Source organism: Perca flavescens, chromosome 14 (assembly GCF_004354835.1).
Source record: "Perca flavescens isolate YP-PL-M2 chromosome 14, PFLA_1.0, whole genome shotgun sequence".
In the NCBI taxonomy this organism is placed as follows: domain Eukaryota; kingdom Metazoa; phylum Chordata; class Actinopteri; order Perciformes; family Percidae; genus Perca; species Perca flavescens.
Window position 1 is genome coordinate 20,299,577 of NC_041344.1, and position 19,573 is coordinate 20,319,149.

The 19,573-nt window shown below is 43.2% G+C and overlaps 1 protein-coding gene across 1 annotated transcript; it reads right to left on the reverse strand.

Annotated features, from left to right (window-relative positions):
- Positions 1-188: 188 nt before the first annotated feature.
- On the reverse strand, positions 189-18,743 carry itgb8 (integrin, beta 8). Its single transcript, XM_028598229.1, has 16 exons — positions 18,098-18,743; positions 16,910-16,995; positions 15,136-15,307; positions 14,894-15,000; positions 14,279-14,418; positions 13,715-13,880; positions 12,790-12,948; positions 12,187-12,282; positions 11,980-12,072; positions 10,892-11,032; positions 8,645-9,065; positions 7,390-7,612; positions 7,189-7,292; positions 6,286-6,402; positions 5,421-5,584; positions 189-1,997 (listed from the first exon to the last, which is right to left on the reverse strand). Exons 1-16 carry the CDS (start codon positions 18,189-18,191, stop codon positions 1,869-1,871), a joined length of 2,412 nt encoding a protein of 803 aa, XP_028454030.1. The 5' UTR covers positions 18,192-18,743; the 3' UTR covers positions 189-1,868.
- Between the last annotated feature and the right edge of the window lie 830 nt (positions 18,744-19,573).

Below are 19,573 nucleotides of genomic sequence, written 5' to 3' on the forward strand. Positions count from 1 at the left end.
AGAAATCCAGGTTAGCTTGCAAATGAGACACTAGGCTTGCTTAATTTGGCACTGCGTTATAATATGTAATACATATTTCCATATTTCACCACACTGACATGAATTTGGCCTCACAAATTTTCCACATGTTCATTAAAAATATTTAAAATACAACCTGTTGGTACAGAAAAGCTAAGGAACTCAAGAAATGATAAAAAAAATCTTGCACATTTTATTGTAATGAAAACATTCATGCTACACAACTAGTCACATTAATTATCAGCAAAACTACATAGAAAAGTGCTGTTGTTACTCCGAACTGAGTTAGATGAGATGGTTATAACCTTATTGCTGAACTATTCTCATGGTTAGAGATAGAATGTGCTATATTAAACACAAACAGTACTAACTACCTGTAATCCAAGTACCCTTATCATAAAATGGCACAATTAACATAAATAAAAAGAAAGAATAATAAAATCACAATAAATAATAATTAGCGTTCCTGACTTACAGTGAAGGAGAGCTGCTATTGCTGTAAACAACATTATGTTAAATAAAATCCAAAAAGAGGAACACAATTGGGCAAGCAAAAGTCTCACAAGATGACATGCAACTAGCACTCTCAGAGGCTCTAGTGCATGAGGGATGTTATTTCACCTCGGACCTCAGTACCTTCAGAGACAATTTGGCCCTTCGCAGGAGTTGTTCTCAAAGTCGTAATTTGTCAGTAATGGCTCTGGGATGATCAGCATATGCATCCAGACACAGTTCTGTTGTTGTCTCTGTTATAAAGGCCACACGTGCCGGAATTTGATGATGCAGTTGCCATGTAGTATGTCATTAAAAAAAAAAATTATTTCAAAGTCCATAGTTATTCCAGTGTTGTGGATGTGTTACATTAGCTTCAAATGCACTTAATGTGTCGATATATGCCTCCTAATGCCCAACATATAGCGAACCAAACATTTCACACCCACCATCACAGCTCTCCTGCCCCAGAGATCCCACAGTTTTCAGTAGTATAATGCAAAACAATTGCTCTAGTGCAAGTCTAACCAGATTTAAAAAAACTGACAATCACTTGAAACTAAATTCTTACTTATGATAGAAAAATGCCATAAAGTAAGACTAATTTGCAATGCAATTGATCGGTTGACAAAAACAAAATGCAATAAAGACAATACATGACAAGGTATGCCACAAATAAAAATCAAATTAAAAAATAAAAAGGCATACAGAGTCATAGGTGTATTTCATGAATTAGATACCAATGCATTACAGCTGAGGTCAGTAATGTGTTGACAGTATTATTGGAGAGAAACATGTTGTACCTAAAGCTGGCCACAGGGGGGCAGACTAAGACAAGGAGAGCAATGGAGTGTCACACAATCACATAAACCTAAAACATGTAGTGTTTCTATAAAATCATAAATAGAAGGCCTAGATAGATCATACATGCATCTACCTGGACCACTCTCTCTCTCTCTCTCTCTCTCTCTCTCTCTCTCTCTAACACACACACACACACACACACACATAAGTTAGAGCACTAACTGCTTCATGGCTAAAAAGCAAGAAATGATCACCCTTTACCCTGTGGAAGAAGCAGCCTTCCTGCTGCTACAGAGGAAGAAGAGATGGGGGATATGTGCTCTTTGTTTTATCTCGATTTCCAGGACACTGGCCACATTAGTCATACAGTCTATGGGAGTTTGGTCAGTTCATTTTACAAATGTGATCCCATGGAGGTTTCATAGTTTAGTTTATCACTATCACTAGTCTCCATGTGCAGCTGGTTGAAGTTTTATGACGTGTAAGAGGCAGAAAGAAAGCCTTTTGTTGATTCTCCTTCTATATGTCTCCACTGACTTCCTTTTGACCTTTGCCTAGTACTGCCAGGGGTCACCGAGGGGCATCTTGGGAACCTGAATGTGCATCTCCAAGGGACGGTCAGGTGGACAGTCCCTCCTGTAGGTAACTGTCTTCTCATTGGTTGTTGGGATGTATGACAGGTCCTGAAGGGTAAAGTAATATGCAGTCAATAATAGACACACGCGCACACACACACACACACACACACACACACACACACACACACACACACACACACTTTTCTATCTCACGACTAAAACAACTTTTGAACGTACACATGTTCCACCAAAACAAGTTCCTTCCGAGGCTATTTTGCAGCGGTGCCATTGCACCGTCCGGGGCTTAGTGCCGCTCAAGACGATTGTGATTGGTTTAAAGGGGTGATAGAATGCAAAACCGATTTTACCTTGTCATATGTTGAAAAATGACAGTTTGGTGGGTAAATAGGACATACATACAACCTCAAAATCCCATTGACACCTCTTTCCTCTGCAAATCTCACAATTTGAAACTGCCTCTGAAAACGGGCGAATCTCAACAAAGCTAAAAGTTGATGTCAACTCCTCAACTCCTAGTCTTTGTCACGCCCCAACATTTGCATAGTCTACACCACTGACCTGAGGTCATTTTAGTCTTCTGAATCTAGGTCAAGCAATCTCTAATATTCCATTACTAAATTCACTTCTGAGACTTTTTTTATGCGAGAAATCAACTATGTAGAGCTCAAATATGGGCTGTTTTACGAAAATGTATGGCTAATTGCAAATTTTTTAAGACAGTGTCGGACTTCAAGAGCTCCACAATCTGGTTTGATGCCTTCCCGGTTGGCCTCTCCCCCTTCACAGACCGGCTGAGCTGGAGCTCTGTCAGGATCTCACACACATACTTTAGAAAGAAGAAAGTTTTGAAGTTTTTCAAGGATATTGTCTGGGCATGTCAGTGTGTGTGTGTGTGTGTGTGTGTGTGTAGCTCCGTGTCTGTGTGTGTGTAGCACCGTGACAGTGTAGCTTTGTGTGTGTGTGCGTGTAGCTCTGTGTGTGTGTGTGTGTGTGTGTGTGTGTGTAGTTCCGTGTGTGTGTAGCTCTGTGTGTGTATGTGTATGTGTGTAGCTCTGTGTGTGTGTGTGTGTGTGTGTGTGTGTGTGTGTGTGTAGCTACGTGTCTTTGTGTAGCCCCGTGTCTGTGTGTGTGTGTGTGTGTGTGTGTGTGCGTGTAGCTCCGTATCTGTGTGTGTGTGTGTGTGTGTGTGTGTGTGTGTGTGTGGGTTGGCTCAACCAATCAGCGTGCAGCTCATCTAAATATTCATGAGCATACCATATTTGGAAGAAAAGCTGTTGTTCCAAATAGGGCCAAAACACAGGGCTGCATCATAATAAAAAAAATATCAACTGGGACATTTTCCGCCCAACGAATGTTACATACCCTATTAGGAGACCTTAAGGAACAGTGTGAAATACCCTATATAATCATTCTATCACCCCTTTAAAGAAATGCCCAAAAACCAGAGCACGTTTTTCTCCCATCCCAGAATGCTGTGTGGATTCTAGGGCTGCAACAACGAATCGATAAAATTCAATTACTAAAAAAGTTGGCAACAAATTTAATTATCGATTCGTTGTGTCGCGCAACTATAAGGCCACCTAGTCGCGGAGATAAAAAAAAAAAATTGAGTTGAGCGCAGCGCGGAGCAGCGCGGAGCAGCGCGGAGCGAAAGAAAAGAAAAAAGAGCAGAGCGGGGGTAGAGGAAATACGGAGAGAGACCGGAGAGACCCGTAACGTTGTTCTGAAACACTCGGCGGAGGCAGAGAAATCAGTACGACCCAAGTCATAAAAAACGTGTTAATTGCAAGATAAGCAAAAGCGACACGGCATGGCACGGGCGCACCACGGTGATGAGTCAGCACCTAAAACGTAAACATGTTGGAGTCCTTGATGAGGAGGAAGGGAGTTCAACAGCAGGGTAAAGTCACTACACTATCCTACTTCTGTTCCGTTCTGAAGTGAAGAACGTACCGTCCCTCCAGTAGCTCTTCTGGTGCTGCTGTTTACTCGTTATCAAGCTGACTAGCATGACAAGCTAGCGTTAGCTCGGTAATAACAATAATAAAGCAGGGGTGGTATAGTTTGCAAGACTAAAGACATGGTTTTATTCACTCGCCTTTTTTGGCACATTAATTTTTCAATCTGTTATGTATATATTATGTGCTTTGTCCCATATCAGTTATTGTTGACAAATATAATAGTGTGTGGTGTATAAACGAACTTAACTTGCACTTACTACAATGATGGTAATAATTTAATGAATAAGTGTGTGTGTGTGTGTTTGTGTCTGTCTGTCTGTCTGTCTGTCTGTCTTGTCTGTATCTGCTATTTGGGTTTCTTACCTTTACACAACTATTAACTAAAACAATAAGTATGCATGTATTGAGTTGATGTAAATTAATGCTTTTTTTTTATCCGATTCATCGATTAATCGAAAAAATAATCGACAGATTAATCGATTATTAAAATAATCGTTAGTTGCAGCCCTAGTGGATTCGCCAGACCCTCCTCCGCATCGCTGTGGAAGGTCTGGCAATGCAAGACTACATTGCTATAAACGTGAGATTTCACATGTAATGCAGAATGGAGATATCGTGACCTTTGGTCCCTTATATGGGTTAAGTTGTATCCCAGTTGTGAACTACATTTTCCCTGAGAATAAAGTTACATCTGTGACATCAACAGGGAGTCATTTCTATGTACATTTTCAAAAATTACTGAAACACAATGTTTTCCAAACACTTTCACAATAGTGTATAAACTATTGTGAATAGTCACACATATTTCCATAACCCCCCCACCTGAGAAATCGCCATCATTTCCCTCTTCTCAAAGGTGCTGTACATCATTGTAAAGTCACAAATCTGACACTGTAGATGGTGAGCTGTAGCCAGGCTAGGTGAGCTGGGAGTTAAAAGGAAATGTAAAATACAGCTGTACCTCCAACAGCACACTCAAATTCCTCACACTTGGTTTCAGCAGACAGTACACATGAACAAAAATATCCTGAATAATGGGAACTCACCATTGGCAGGGCTCAATTCGAGGGGCGGGATAAACGGTTGTCTTTCAAATTCCCTCTGCACGCAAAAGGATAGCGCTACAACCAGGCAGAGCAACGAAGAAGGTAGCGAAGCTAGTTGATAGATAAAACTTTTGCCGTATCCGGTCGGCAAAACTCCGAACACATCTGCCTTTTTTAAGAATGATTTCTGTGCCGTTCTTTGTTCTTTTCTCAAAGAAAAGCTTAACTCCAAGTCTTCCAGAAGACCACTGTTCCCAGCAGCAGCAGCCATAAGCCCCGCCCACCGACTCTATACACGATGCGATTGGCCTGACCAGAGTTTGGTTTTTCCAGCTCGCAAGCCAACGGAGAGTTGCACCCCCCTGGCTGCAAAATAAATTTGCTGCCACTAGGGTGCATCTAGATTTCTAGGCAAACTTCTGAGGGCTCCAGAGACATCTAAATTAAAACATTGTTGTGCGGATGACCAGCTCAAACATACTCGACTTTTGATAGCTAACCTTTCCAGTGCAGTGATAGCCTCCGTCCTCAGCAGCGCCCTCTCGTGACAAGTGTCTCTTCTGTAGCAGCAGCCGGGACACAGCCACCGCCACCAACCCGCACAGCACTGTCAGAGCACACACACTCAGGAATGTACCTACCAGCCGGCTGCTGCTGGCACACTCTGTGGACACACACATAAGGTTTCACTGTAAAAAACAAGTTCTTTAAAGTTTCCACTCACACATTTTTTTTAATCTCTGAAAGGTAGTAGAGTAGTAGTATAAAGTAGCATTAAATGGAAATACTCATGTCAAATACCTCAAAGTTGTACTTAAGTAAATATACTTAATTACTTTAAATACAAACACACACACTTACACAGCCTAGTCAGTGGCAGCTGTGCCAGTGGTGCTGCACTGAATAGTCAGCTGGCTGTGTTCTGCTGGGGAGCATGTGTGGATGACGGGATCATCGCTCAACACAAAGAACCCAAAGAGTGCTCTGACATTTTGTAACAGGGTTACCATGGAGACATTGCTCCTGCTGGACCTGGGAGGAGTGGGCTTGAGCCGGAAGAGAGTGTCCCGTTGGGTGGAGGGGGGGGTGGGGATAGGGGGAGATGGGGGAACGCACAATGAACGGTGCTGTTCCAAAAATTGGAAAGGCGGGGATGAACTGTAACACTTGGATGTGTCAATAATGTGTGTGTGTGTGTGGGAAAAAGGTAAGCTGGGAATTGAGGGGAAATGTAAAATACAGCTGTAACGCTGACAGCAGGCTTGCTGACTCAAATACACCAGGGTGCAGTGGTGCAGCAATGGTAGCAACGGAAGTGACCTCGAATGAAGGCCTGTGCGTGTGTGTGTTGACATTATACTGTACCTGGTCTTGTGCTTATGTGAAGCTGGGTCTGACCAGACTGTGAGCTTGTTTGAAAGCGATAGCGACAGCTGTCATTACTGATGTACATACACTGAATCAACATCTCCCCTGCTTGGCCTGAACATTTTGTGTTTAAGAGAGAGAGAGAGAGAGAGAGAGAGAGAGAGAGAGAGAGAGAGAGAGAGAGAGGGAGGGGAGAGAGTTGTTATTCAGTCCAGACATGTTTAACTCAAATCCCTACTGAAAATCCTCTAGGATTACTAAAAACAAAAGAATCAATGAGGGTAGCATTACAAGAGAGCTGCTGTGTTTTACAGCTCTTCAGTTTTCACCTTAAACCTAAAGCAATCAACATTTTTATACTACTAACAATGTATCACATTACTACGAGTAATGTAAAAGGTGCTTCTGGTAGTGACAAATCCCCAAAATTATAACCCAACTCATACATAACTCGTATCACCCTTTGTGTTGGTTTTCTTATCAACGCATTTTCAGCAGCAGCAGTGATAAACCTGCTGTACACTTTGTGCCCAGCACCAAACAGCAGACAGATCAAGTTAGTGACTACCGGGTGAACATCGAGCATATATTTGCTAGGAGCCAGATATGCTTCCCAACAGTAGGTGGAGACCAAAACTGATCTAAAAGGAGAGTGTATATTGGAGTTACAGTATATCACTCAAGTCAGAAACATGACTCCAAATCAATGCTTATGTTGTTCTGTGTCTGCTGTATCTGTAAATAGAAGAACGAGAGGCTGCATATTTTGGACAACAAATAAACACAACGTAAACCCATCATAGTCTATAGTCTATAGTCCAACTTTCCTTAGATCCACAAAACTACAAACGTGCAAATCCCAAAGCTCAGAGCATATTCTATTAGCTAAAGTGGCTGTACCTGATACATCATCCATGTAGCCCACCAGTGGTGCACAGGTGTTGTTGCAGTGTCCTGCCTTTTTTTGTGAAAGGCCGTGTGACAGGTGACAGTCCACACACTTCCTGAGAGAGAGAGGACCACAGTGTCAGCTTCAGCTACAAATAGTTCTGTAAGAGCTCCCATCATGCTTTGTGGTAGCAAATAGAAAACGGCAAGTACCAATATGATTGGCAGGTGCTTTGGCAAGCAGGACATCTCTCACAGAAGTCTCCAGAGTGACGAGGGTCTTCACACAAACACTTGCCGCACACACATCTCCCCCGCCCGCTGCAAAGCAAGCCATTGGCTGATTGGCAGGTTGCTGTGGAGACGGGGCAACCACAGCTATCACCTGTCCAGTCCACCTCACACACACACTCTCCTGACACACACACACCACGCCCTGAGAAGGACAGACAGAGACGGAAGGAAAGTGTTACAGAAGCAAACAAAGATGTAGACTATGTATTCCTTTGTATCAAAAGTGTTTTTTGATTTCTTGTGATATCGCTATTACAGTTTTTTTTTTTAAATTGCTAACCGACAGTGGGCATAACTGGAGCCACATGTGCAAAACTCTAACTACAGTCTGCACAGCAGCAGTTCATGTGGACCAAACTCTAGTTCATTTTTCATTGCTTGAACACAGTTTTCAAAAGCTCTACACACTTATCCCATGGCTTTAACTACAACCTGCACAACACTGTAGATTTACAGCACTTTGTTCAAATGCTAACACACTGCTGTCAAAACTGTTAACCACACATTCAAAACAGAATGGATTTCAGTCTGGTGCATTTCAAACGCTGCTGATTGCAATTTCAGCTGAAAGCCTAAGCAGGTGTCTTGTTTTAGACTTATTACAGTATATGTATAGGGAAAGCTCAGGAAGACTTTTTTTTGGAGATAAAAAGAAACACCAAGTAAGAATGAAACAGTTATACATAGTACCGTACGATAGAAACAGGTAAAAGAGCAAAGATACCAATATATCCAGGTTACATATACACAGCTATAAAAAACTGTGAAAAACACTTCCTTTACTACTGTAGCTGCACACTTACTGTTTTTCAGAAAGTAATGGAGGTGGAAGAATGCAAATTCCACATTCATTTGTATAATGACGATGCAGGTGCATGGCAAGAGAGGACATCCAATGTGATGATAAAAACTTGTCGCATGATGCTGGAGAGAGGCAGGATTGTTCAAAGTGTTTGGCTTCACTGAGCCTGTTTTGAGACGTGTTGCTTGGAATGAGTTTTGCAGGAGATAAGATGCAGAGTTAACTGTTTAGCTCAGGTGACTGTTGGTAATGCAGACTGTAGTTAGAGTTTTGCACATGTGGCTTCAGTTGTGACCACTGTTGTTTAGCAATTGAAAAAAACTGTGACTAAGTGTACATAATACATCATTTTTTTAAGTGTTCCCCACTTACCTCCACACAGCAGCCCTCCTTCGTACGGGCAGGAGAAGTCATCTATCTCGCAGTATTTTCCATATACTGTCCCAAGTCTGGTCTGCTCACACACACACCTCCCACACTCACACACTCCCCGACCACTGCAGTCCACATCAGACCCATCCGCTTTGCAATTCCAGTTTGAATCTCTGTCTGAGTCCTTAATTAGTCCATGATCCGGCCTCTGCTCCTGACTGGGGCTGTCTTGTGTTCCTTTGCATGGTGATTGGCTGTCGTCATTGCAGTGCCTCGTTGGTCCACAACTGCAGCGGCATTTAGAGTGGATCCTAACGATGGTGGATTCGTTGTAACCCACAGGTCGAACCAGCACTGTTACATCTTCATCTTCACCATTGTCAGGACAAGAGTGCATTCCAATGGTGATATTGAAGTAGACCTGCATGTGAAGACAAAAAGTGGATCACCACTTTGGTTCAGACTAAAATATCTATTAGATGGGTTGCCATGAAATTTGGTACAGACATCCATGGTCCCCAGAGGATGAATCCTAATAACTTTTTGTGATCCTTGACTTTTTTTTTTGTTCCTTTATCAGATCAAAATTTAAATTTGTCCACTACATTGGTTTATGACCAAGAATTTGCAAAACTGTTAACATGCTAAACTAAGATGGTGGACATGGTAAAGATTATACCTGCTCAATATTAGTATTAGCATGTTAGCATCGTCACTGTGAGAATGTTAGCATGATGTAGTTAGCATTTAGCTCAGAGCACCACTGTGTCTAAGTACAGCTTCACAGAGCTGTTTGCATGTCAGTAGGTAAATTTATTTGACAGTATTAAAGGTAAAGTTCTGACATGCAGTACAATTAAAATTGTTCTGGATTAAATACATAATAAAGCTTATTTCTGTTGTCGTCCCTGTTAGAAAGAGGGAAAGGGTTACCCTTTGACAAATATACAAAACAGGTTAAAAAACACCAACACAACAGATTAATAATCGACTAACAACCCTTTCTTGCTTTAGAGGTACTACACAATTCCAGAGAAATGCAGCAGCGTAAAAATGTATTTCCCCATATGACACTCCTGCTGTACATCTAAAAAGGAATAACATAAAATGATCTACCTCCTGTCATTGCATAATTATGACAATCTTTGTTAAGACTTAAATACTTCCTGGTTATTATCCAACATAAGTAACGTGGAACTGGATTCTAAGTGAGATATAACTTAATGTGAATAATTATTCTGTTCATGTGGTTGGGAAATTGTGCATGCCTAAGCTTTGAATCTACAGGAAGGCCTTTCATTTGATTTTTATCACCATTCTGGTAAATGTGGGTGCTTTCCATAATTCACTTTAATCCACCCATGGATTAAAGGGCTGAAGTCTAGCTGCACAATGGAGCAACTATAGAGCGGCCATTAAGTATCTTGGTGTTCGACAAAGTTAAGAGCCCCAAAAGGTTATGGAGGAGAGGAGTCTCATCGGCAGTTTAGGGAGTGAACAGGAAGAACTTTTTCAAATGTGCTGAAAGTGTTGTTATTAGTATCAAAAGGGGGTTCCTTTGGTTGTTATAGTTGAACATTTGTTGATAGTAGCCTTTTGTATAGTCTCGCATTGCCAGACCTTTCTCCACAGCGCTGCGGAGGAGGAGGGTCTGGCTAACCCACACAGCATTCTGGGATGGGAGAAAAACGTGCTCGGGTTTATTGGCATTTCTTTAAAGCAATCACAATCGTCATGGGCGGCGCTAAGTCCCCGGACACAATGACGGTGCCTCTGCAAAATAGCCTCAGGAAGGAACTTGTTTTGGTGGTACATGTTCAAAGCTCCTCTGCAGTTGTGCAGACTTTTTTTTCTTTCTGTGAATAAATGGAACAGGTATGAGAGCAGTGGATGTCCAATGGCCCATTTCTAAATATAAATGTCCTATTTTTTTCTTCTAAGGCTCTGATGTTGGGCAATGTTAGGATTTTAGGACGAATAGGTCATGGAATCACATGAAAATGTTTTCCTGTTAAACACAGCCTGTAATCCGCTCAACTAGGATTATTCGCCAAATCTTTAGCTCTCAGTGATGTGTGTGTGGGAGTGTGTTTGTATGTGTCATAGTAATCCAATACAACCAATACATGTCCTGTGACATCTGTAGGAGTTTAAAGCGAAGACTTCGGTATAAGTATGAGTAACACTTTGCTAAATTCTTGTATTGTTTTAATCCTGTGTGTGCTTTGATACTGCTTGTGTGTTTACCGTCTGGTTGGGCTGCACCCCCGAGCAGCTCTGGTCCTTAGCTGTGGATCCACTGGGGCAGAGGGGAGATACAGACACCCAGTACCTGCTGACTGCCTTGTCCTCCACTGACACTGACACAGCCACCTCTGACAACAACCTCTGGATGGAGCAAGGGTAGAGAGAGATTAAAAAGCAACCTTAACTTTACTGCTTGATATCAAGAAATGCAATGTTTTATGATGGTTCCAAGGGAATGTGGCTTACGATAAAAGAGAGTGGTAAGAATGGTGACAGTTCTTGTGACAAAGTGTCAAATGCATTGAATATAATCGTTGTGAGTGCAAAGTAATAAGGCACGGTAAAAAAGAGAAAGAGAGACAGAAAGGGAGAAGTGTGATTAATTAAAGTAGTCACATGTCCCAAGAAAGCCCTTTCAGTCTGAAATACAGGGGGGTTTATGGGAACAAGGAGGTGGGGCCGAAAATAGCATCTTTGTATTCGTCCATGATTAGGACACATGGTTTCCGTGGGGATCTGATAGCTATTATAATGCCAGCTTCTGTTCGGGCTCTGCTGCTTGTGTATGCATGTGTGTGTGTGTGTGTGTGTTTGTCTGTGTGTGTGTGTGTGTGTGTTTGTGTGTGTATGTGTGTGTTTGTGTGTGCATGTATGCATGGCTGTGCACCCGGATCTGTGGATTCGGCAGATTCTCGAAGCAAACAATGGAGCGCTGTGCCTGAGGCAAAATTATAGCCTACTGCTGCCAACTGAACAAACCTCTAGTCTCTCTCTCACACACACACACACACACACACACACACACACACACACACACACACACATACACACGCCTTACCCCTCCATAACCTCCCGTCCTCATATGTGTTTTTCAGTTTCATTAGGCCTTTTAGCAACTAAAAACATCTCTAATCATCTCCAACTTCAGAATTTTGTATTACAAGTGTCTGTCCATTTTTGCCTGTTCTACCTAAATGTAGCCTTTTCTGTAGTATGACTGATTCTGAGGCCTTTTGAATCATGTACCGTGGGAGGACAAAAATGAGAAAGAAGTTGCAGAGGAAGTACAGTAGGTGAGTGCTCTGTACCTTGTATGCATCCACCACCAGCTCTATAAGGTTCGGAGCCTGGAAGAGGCCTAACTTCCCCAGGTAGGAGCCAGGCAGCAAACGTACCAACTCCTAAAGAAGAAAAGGGAAAAAGAAATTGTGATTTTATGGAAGTCTCCACACCCTAAAAACATTTGTTTTCTCATGTATACATTTTGTTGTTTGCAATTGTGTGGGAGAGATTACCTCGTACCACTGGTACTGATGCTTCTCCACAGCAAAGATGGAGTACATATGGTTTTCAAGCAGCTTATCGGACAACTGACCCACACTGGGATGATCCTGAAAAGGAGACAAACAACAGACTAAATACATGTAAAACTTTTTCAGGAAAGCATTTTTATGTCCCCCTCCCCTGATGTACCATATCAAGTTTAAGTCTACCATTCTTAAAAATACAGTAATGTGTCTCTAAACTTTAGAGTCTACGTGGTCCACATTTCAACTGCACCCCATGTAGTAGAGTGTACACAGTTCATATTAGCATGTGACCATGTTGGCTTTAAAGAAACAGTAGAAACAGAAAGCAAATAAGCATATTTCCCAAAAACTCAACATAATATTCCTTTAAGTAAGTATATTATTTGTGTCTATCTGCAATTGAAACTCTACGAGACTCATTTCACCCGCAGCCCATGTAGTAATGTACAGTCCATATTAATGTGAGACCATGTAAACTTTAAGATGCATTGAACGCCTAGTTAAAAGGTTCAGCTCTTTTACAGTTACAGTTTTCAGCTCTTTTATGTAAGCTCGACTTCCCAGCATCTACAAGTTTCCTCCTCTTACCATCCTAGTGCTCCCCGTGTATACATTGTTTTCCAGGTGACACAGGCCATCGTGTGGCGTAACAATCCCTGCCAGCCGGCTGTCCAGGGCGAGGTGAGACGGCTGGTCGGTCATCAGGAGCAGCAGACGCTTGGCCTCTGGTCGCCAACCCACCGACCTCTAAAAGAGAGAAGGAGAGGAATCAGGATATTGTGTGTGTAATGTGTGTAAATCATTCATTCATCAACGTTCCTGGAGAGTAGTTTTATAGATTCTCTCATTTTTATCCCCTTATATCACTAGTGATGTGGAAAATATGTTCATGCTTTATATTTTTACACATGTGGTAAGAAACTGCAACATTTTACTCATCCGAGCTATTAGTTCCTGCGGTGATCAGCTCTCTCTGTGATGCCCAATTAAAGGAAACGCAGCAGAGATTCCTCCACCAGTCATAGACCCTCCCTCAGTGTGAGACAAGTTTGTTTACGAGTGTGTGTGTATTTAAGGAAACCCAGTGAGTTTATAAGTAGGCCTGACATAATGGAGAGTCTATTTCTTGAACGATGACATGGTGTTCCCCTGCAAGTTGGTTACTCAGGGCCCCCCTGCGTGATGTTACTCATAGCCCTCCTGCAGCCATAGCATAAGCAACTGTGTGTGTGTGTGTGTGTGTCTGCCATACCCCAGCAATGGTGTCATTACTTAGTGGGATTCCAGTGGTAATATCCACTGCTGAGTCAGAGTGCCACCATTCTCCCAGAATAAATGCCTCTTTCCCCGGTATGCAGGCTTACTACCAAATTTGGGGTTATGCCTTACTTTTCTGAACATATTTAAGCCACTCAAGGAAACTGGCTGGCCATAAAAAATCTGCTGGTAACTCCCTTTCCCCTTTGTTGCACACAGGTAGCTCTTGTGAGCCTGATTTCCCAGCTATACAGACCTGACAGACAGTTGCTTGCAGCATAGCATCCAGTCCTCCCTCCGGCGTGTCCATGTTTCCGGAGATGCGCTGGCGTTTGATCACACGTGTGAACTCGCTCATATTTCCAGTCATACTCAATACGTGGTGGAAGCCGTGGGCTGGACGACAGCGGATCTCATAATCACTGGTGAGAGATGGAGATGGTCCAGATTGTTTTAATTGCAACATATAAGGATGTAGAGCTCAGTACAAATGAATGTCAAAAGCCTGTCTGTTGTTTCTGTCTGCCAGCACGGCTCATCATCAAAACAATGTTGCCCCTCAACAACTGACAAATCTGTCCCTGAGTCACACAAAATTGGGAGCAACTAATGGGAGCAGCTTGCTTGGATGTATTTTTAAATAATCACTCAAATCATGACACCACTCTTTTTGTCTCACAAGGCAAAATATATATATATATATATATATATATATATATATATATATATATATATATATATATATATATATATTCTTTTCAATGCAAGAATAATCTCAAAAAAAGCTATGTGGAGGACTAACCCTAATTTTGTGTCTTACCTGCAGGGGTTGTTGATCTTGGAGGGATGGACATTGATGTAAGGGGAGACCGGTTTGTCCACAAACGAGCCGAAACCCAGCCAAAGGTCCGATGAGTGCTCCGTCATACGAAGAGACAGCGCCACACCCACTGTCTTCAACTGGACCACAGAGAACATGCAGAGGCAATTGAACACAGAATGGGGAATCCAAGGGTTGGTAAAAGAAGGTAAGAGGGAGAAGTAGAAGAAGAAGACAAGGATTAAGAAGCAGAGAACAAGAAGAGGGGGAGATATAATGGATTAGGCCCAAGAGAGGAACACATTTTTTTTTAATTCCTTTCAGAGAGAGTCCTCACTGAAGCACATTTGTTTGAGCTCTAAAATGTTTACAGTTTATTCCATGCCAAATGTAAAGACGGTAGCCAGCTCAGAAGCCCCAATAATGTAATACCAAACTGTTATCTGTGTTTATAATGTATAATATGTCTTGTTTTTTTCTCCAACCATTATAAAAAACGATGTGGGAGTTTGTATGAAAAAGTTGTGATGATTTAGAATTTAGTTTAAACCTTTGGAAATAGACTTTTTCCTTAAGAAGAATAAGTGAAATGCTTCAGCAATGACAAACACCTACATGGTCAAGGTTCTCCTGCATAGATGCCGACACATCAACCAGGTAGTACAGATCCACAGGATAACGCTCCAGCTGCTTCACAGCCACTATGATGCTGGCCTCTGAACCTAGGCATACACATATAATGAAATCACTTATTTGAAACTTCACCTCAGCTGCTTCATCACACACTAAGAAAATAAAAAAACAGTGCATATCTGTGTTGCATTCGAGGCACAAATCCAGAGGTGCCTGTTGTCTACCTGGTCCGAGGGTGATGTTGATGTCTCGTGGGGACACTTGCGTACTGCTGACGGTGGCGTTGACCTCCACCTTGATCTCCGACTGCTCCATGAACTCCGGTTCACAGCCTTTCCTCAGCAGCTTCACTGGCAGGTCGCAGCGCTGGCTTGGCCCCGCCCCATCCAGAAAGTCCTACAGGTCACACAAGGCCAGTCAATATACTTTATTTGCTGATTTATTTGTTGTTGCATGAAACAAGACACAGGAGAAAAGCTGCCAGACCGAACAAATGACAAATTACCATAATTTGATGTGATTCTGAAGTAACTCATCAGTTTAGTGTATTAGGGAGAAGTGTCCTGTTTGTGTTTCTCATCTGTGTCCAGACCCAATGTTTCTGTATCTCATACAGAAGAAACGACAAAACACTGGCCATTCTGATGGATATAAAAGAGATTAGATAGATCCAATTGGCTTTTACTTATTTAGGATATGATTTAATCATCGCTTCATTAAATTAATCTTGCCGTAACTATAAGCTCTCCTCTGCCTCAAAGCTACTTGCTCCAACAATACAGCACAACAGCGTCATGCTTTGCAGCTTTAGAGTGAATTAGTGACCTTTGGTACTTCCATCTGTGAAAAACACGCACACAAGCACAGTGACAGCACTGTAAACAGACCATTAAATGTGTGTATTTACAGCAGGTCATGGGCCTGATTGGTATGAGTGTGACATAACCAACAAGATCACGCAGATAGAGAAGGAAATTAATTGAGATTACTTTTAAAACAGAATTAGCACACAAGCAAGCAGCAAACAGTCTACAATAAAAGTTGAAACTGCAGCTGAATATGTGACCATTCCATCAATTTGAAAGCTAGACTGAATTTGGTTTATATATATATATATATATATATATATAGCTGTCTCTATGGCTGATAATTGTCCTGTAACTACTGTGACAACCAGAAAGTTGCACAGTGACTTCCCGGGGACTTTCCTTAACAGAGTTTGCCCCTTTGCCTCACATTGTATATGTCAAATGACAAAATGGAAGCATAAAGGTTTACAAGCACTGTACCTGCTTGTTTTTCAGTGCTTGTGACGTGTGTGTGTGTGTGTGTGTGTGTGTGTGTGTGTGTGTGTGTGTGTGTCTGTGTGTGTGGGAGTTTAGAGAGGTTGGCGTTTAAATGCTTTCACACACCAGTGAGTCCCTGCCCCACTTAATGATCGGTTAAGGTTAGGGTTCACAGGATGGGAAAGCACCTGAAGTCTGTAAACACACACATGTTGTCAGTCTGGTCTAGACGGTGTAGTTTTTGTGTGTGTGTGTGTGTGTGTGTGTGTGTGTGTGTGTGTGTGTGTGTGTGTGTGTGTGTGTTGTGACTGGTGTGGCGCTGGGATGCTTTACAGCTTTTCAAGGCTGATTCGGGGTGGGCTCTTTACGAGACAGACTGACACCCAGAAAACAGATACAGACAAACACAAGGGCGTGCAGTGCACAAATGCAGTGATATGTGTGAGCACCTAGACTAAACACATGGAAAGAAAGTGGCTCTGTCTATGCTGCTGCTGCATGGGAAAGCACGCATGGAAACATTCACACACACATGCAGACCTACTCACAGGCCACTAACCCTGAACATACATATTATATTCGCATCTGCGGATGGCATCAAAGCCATGGTGTGTGTCATCTTAGGAATGCTGCTGAATTTCTGCCACGTTCTCTTTTTTTTCCCTCCTCTCTGTCACACACAAACAAACACTTTTTTGATACATGTTCCTACCTCCTTGAAGCACCAGGCACACTGTGGTCCCCGTCTGAGACACTCTGTACAAGAACTGATACTAGGAGACCCACACACACTGTCACCTGCAGAGAGAGAGAAATGGGGAAAGTGGTAAAAATTGAAGGGAAAAGGAGACAGATGGAAGATAAATGGGATGAAGAGAAGAGTCTGTGATTAGCATATGAAAGAATGTGTGTGTCAACACTCATTAGCCATGCAGTTGAGCCCCTGTGGATATTACAGATCTCGTGCACACTTTTGATGATGGAAGCACCACTTAGCATCTCATATGAGGCTATTCAGTACGTATCAGCAAGCCGTTTAGTGGGAAAATGGCTGTGAGCGTGGGAACAGGTGCTTGAGTTTTTGGAGTGGTGCGATCGATCGTCACCCACACAAACACACACACACACACACACACACACACACACACACACACACACAGACAGACAGACGCACAGAGAGGACTATCTAATTGTCGTTCATGTCTACAAATATATTAATGGAGTGACACTGTGACAAATTACTCATGCAAGATCCTTTAATGCAACGTTAAAATACTGCAGGCCAGGGATGTACACTGAAGATTTCACAGGGTGACAAAAGGCACAAAATGAACCTTGAGCTCACTGTAGTGGGATTAATAATTTATTGAAGTGATTTATCTGCTGAAATCCAATTTTCCAGAGCCATTTCAGTGAGCTACAGGGTTGAAATGTAGGGCACAGAAATACTGCCTAACATCACTAACAGCTCACTAACAAGCAGCTCTGACCCAATTAGCACTCGGGGCCTCTGGCAAACCTCAGAATAGGTGAAGCATAACTTCTAATTATAACTGATCAATACATGCTGAAACAAGAGGTTGATGTGGTGGGTGCCTTGCTTGTGGGTTTACAGGCGTATACCTTCAAAAATGAATAGTTCCCTGCTTTAATGTATGTTTGGTTCAAAGGTCCATTAGTCTGCCTAAAAGATGCGATTATGAAAGTTGTGTGGAAATATAATTCTTAAATGCTCATAAAGTGGCTTCTTTGCGTGAAACATTTGGGAAACCATCGACCCCTTGAAGAGAGCACAGCACTGGAGCTGATGTTGCGCAGTGATGTCTTCACGTAATAGCCTACATGATGCAGGCTAATTGCTGGGATATGATGTAATTGGCCCTAATGAGCCTCCACTCACCGGCACTGGAGGCTTCACCGCAGACAGCGACCACCAAGCAGCAGAGCAGGAGACACAGAGGGACGCTGCCAAATGTGCGGAGCCAGGAAGTCATATTATCCTATCCACACCGGGAGGGCGACCTGAGCGAAGCAGCGAGGGGACACAGGAGCAGAGGCTACTAGAGATGAACCGGGGGAGACCGGGCACCCTGCGTCCGCCGCCGCACGAACAATAGCCGGGAGTGCCGGACCGAGCCGCGGGGCATTGTAGTTCAGCCAATAACCTTCTAATCCCGGGGAGGTATTCACATCCCCTGCGTTGAATCAGTTTACAAGCGCGCTCCCCCGTGGACCACGAGAGGAGGTGAAGTAGGCTAATCGGTTCGAGTGCGGCGACAGCGGCGCAAGTCCCTCCATCTAGCGCTTTCCATCCAGCCGCAGGTGTGCGACGTGTCCCCGCGTGCTTACACTATGCACCTCGTCTCACAGCTGGTGGTGAAGTCATCCTGGGACAGAGCGGAACTGATGCGTTTTCTACACACACGAGTTCAGCCGGCGCGCACCAACATGCTGACTGACCGTCCCACACGAAAGCCAGGAGAGTGACCGTGTTTTAACCGCGGTACTGACTCAGACAAGCGGTGCCATGGCAACGACGCTCTGTCCTCGCTGTGTCAGAGAGAGAGAGAGAGAGAGAGAGAGAGAGAGAGAGAGAGAGCAAGAGAGAGAGAGTTAAAGAGGGAGGGAAGAGAGACAAATAAGGAGAGAGAGAGAGAGAGGGGAGAGAGAGAGAGAGTGAGAGAGAGACATGCTTACCAAATGGAGTTTTGGTGGGGTGCATTCCAATGAACCATGGCCTTGAATTGAACACTGATGTTTATATTGCTTCTTCAGGGAGCAATTTACCACTGAGGGCTCCTGTGTGTATGTGTGTGTGGGGGGGGGACCAAACTGTGTGTATGGATGTTGGGGTATGGGGTATGTATGGAGGGAGGGGTTCAATAAAACCAGAGCTCTTGCAGAGGGGTTCACAAGCATGGTGCTAAGGAGGAAGAGGGGGGTTTGAGTCCATTGTGCACAGATTCCAATGACATGGAGTAACCTCGCCTCGCCGGCTGCTCTGCTGAGCAGGAGCCAAAGACTTTACTAAACAACTCAACATTTTAAGCTGGAGGGAAACAGAACCGCGCAAGGACAAAAGACAAAAGTCTACCATCTTTGGCATGCTTGTCTCTGGTAGAAGTGTATGGGCATGTTTTGCTTGGCACGCAGCCTAAACAGTAATTGTGAGTGTGCCAACAGTCTCAACCAATGCACCGCAGTAAGCTCACCAGCACACACACTCACACAAGTCCCTTATCTAGGCTACTCTGTTTGACCCCATCTGTTGCTCATGAGCCTGGGGCCGAGCCAGCTACACGTCTCTCATTCATTCACATAATTTGTCAAATGGGTATTTTGGAGGGGTAGTGCCAACACCTCCCCGCCCGTGCCC

Coding starts and splice junctions, on each gene's coding strand:
- itgb8 (XM_028598229.1), bottom strand. CDS start 18,191: ATGACTTCCTGGCTCCGCACATTTGGCAGCGTCCCTCTGTGTCTCCTG. Junction 15,308..16,909: donor GTGCCTGGTGCTTCAAGGAG/GTAGGAACATGT, acceptor TGTGACCTGTAG/GACTTTCTGGATGGGGCGGG. Junction 1,998..5,420: donor GCTATCACTGCACTGGAAAG/GTTAGCTATCAA, acceptor TTTACCCTTCAG/GACCTGTCATACATCCCAAC.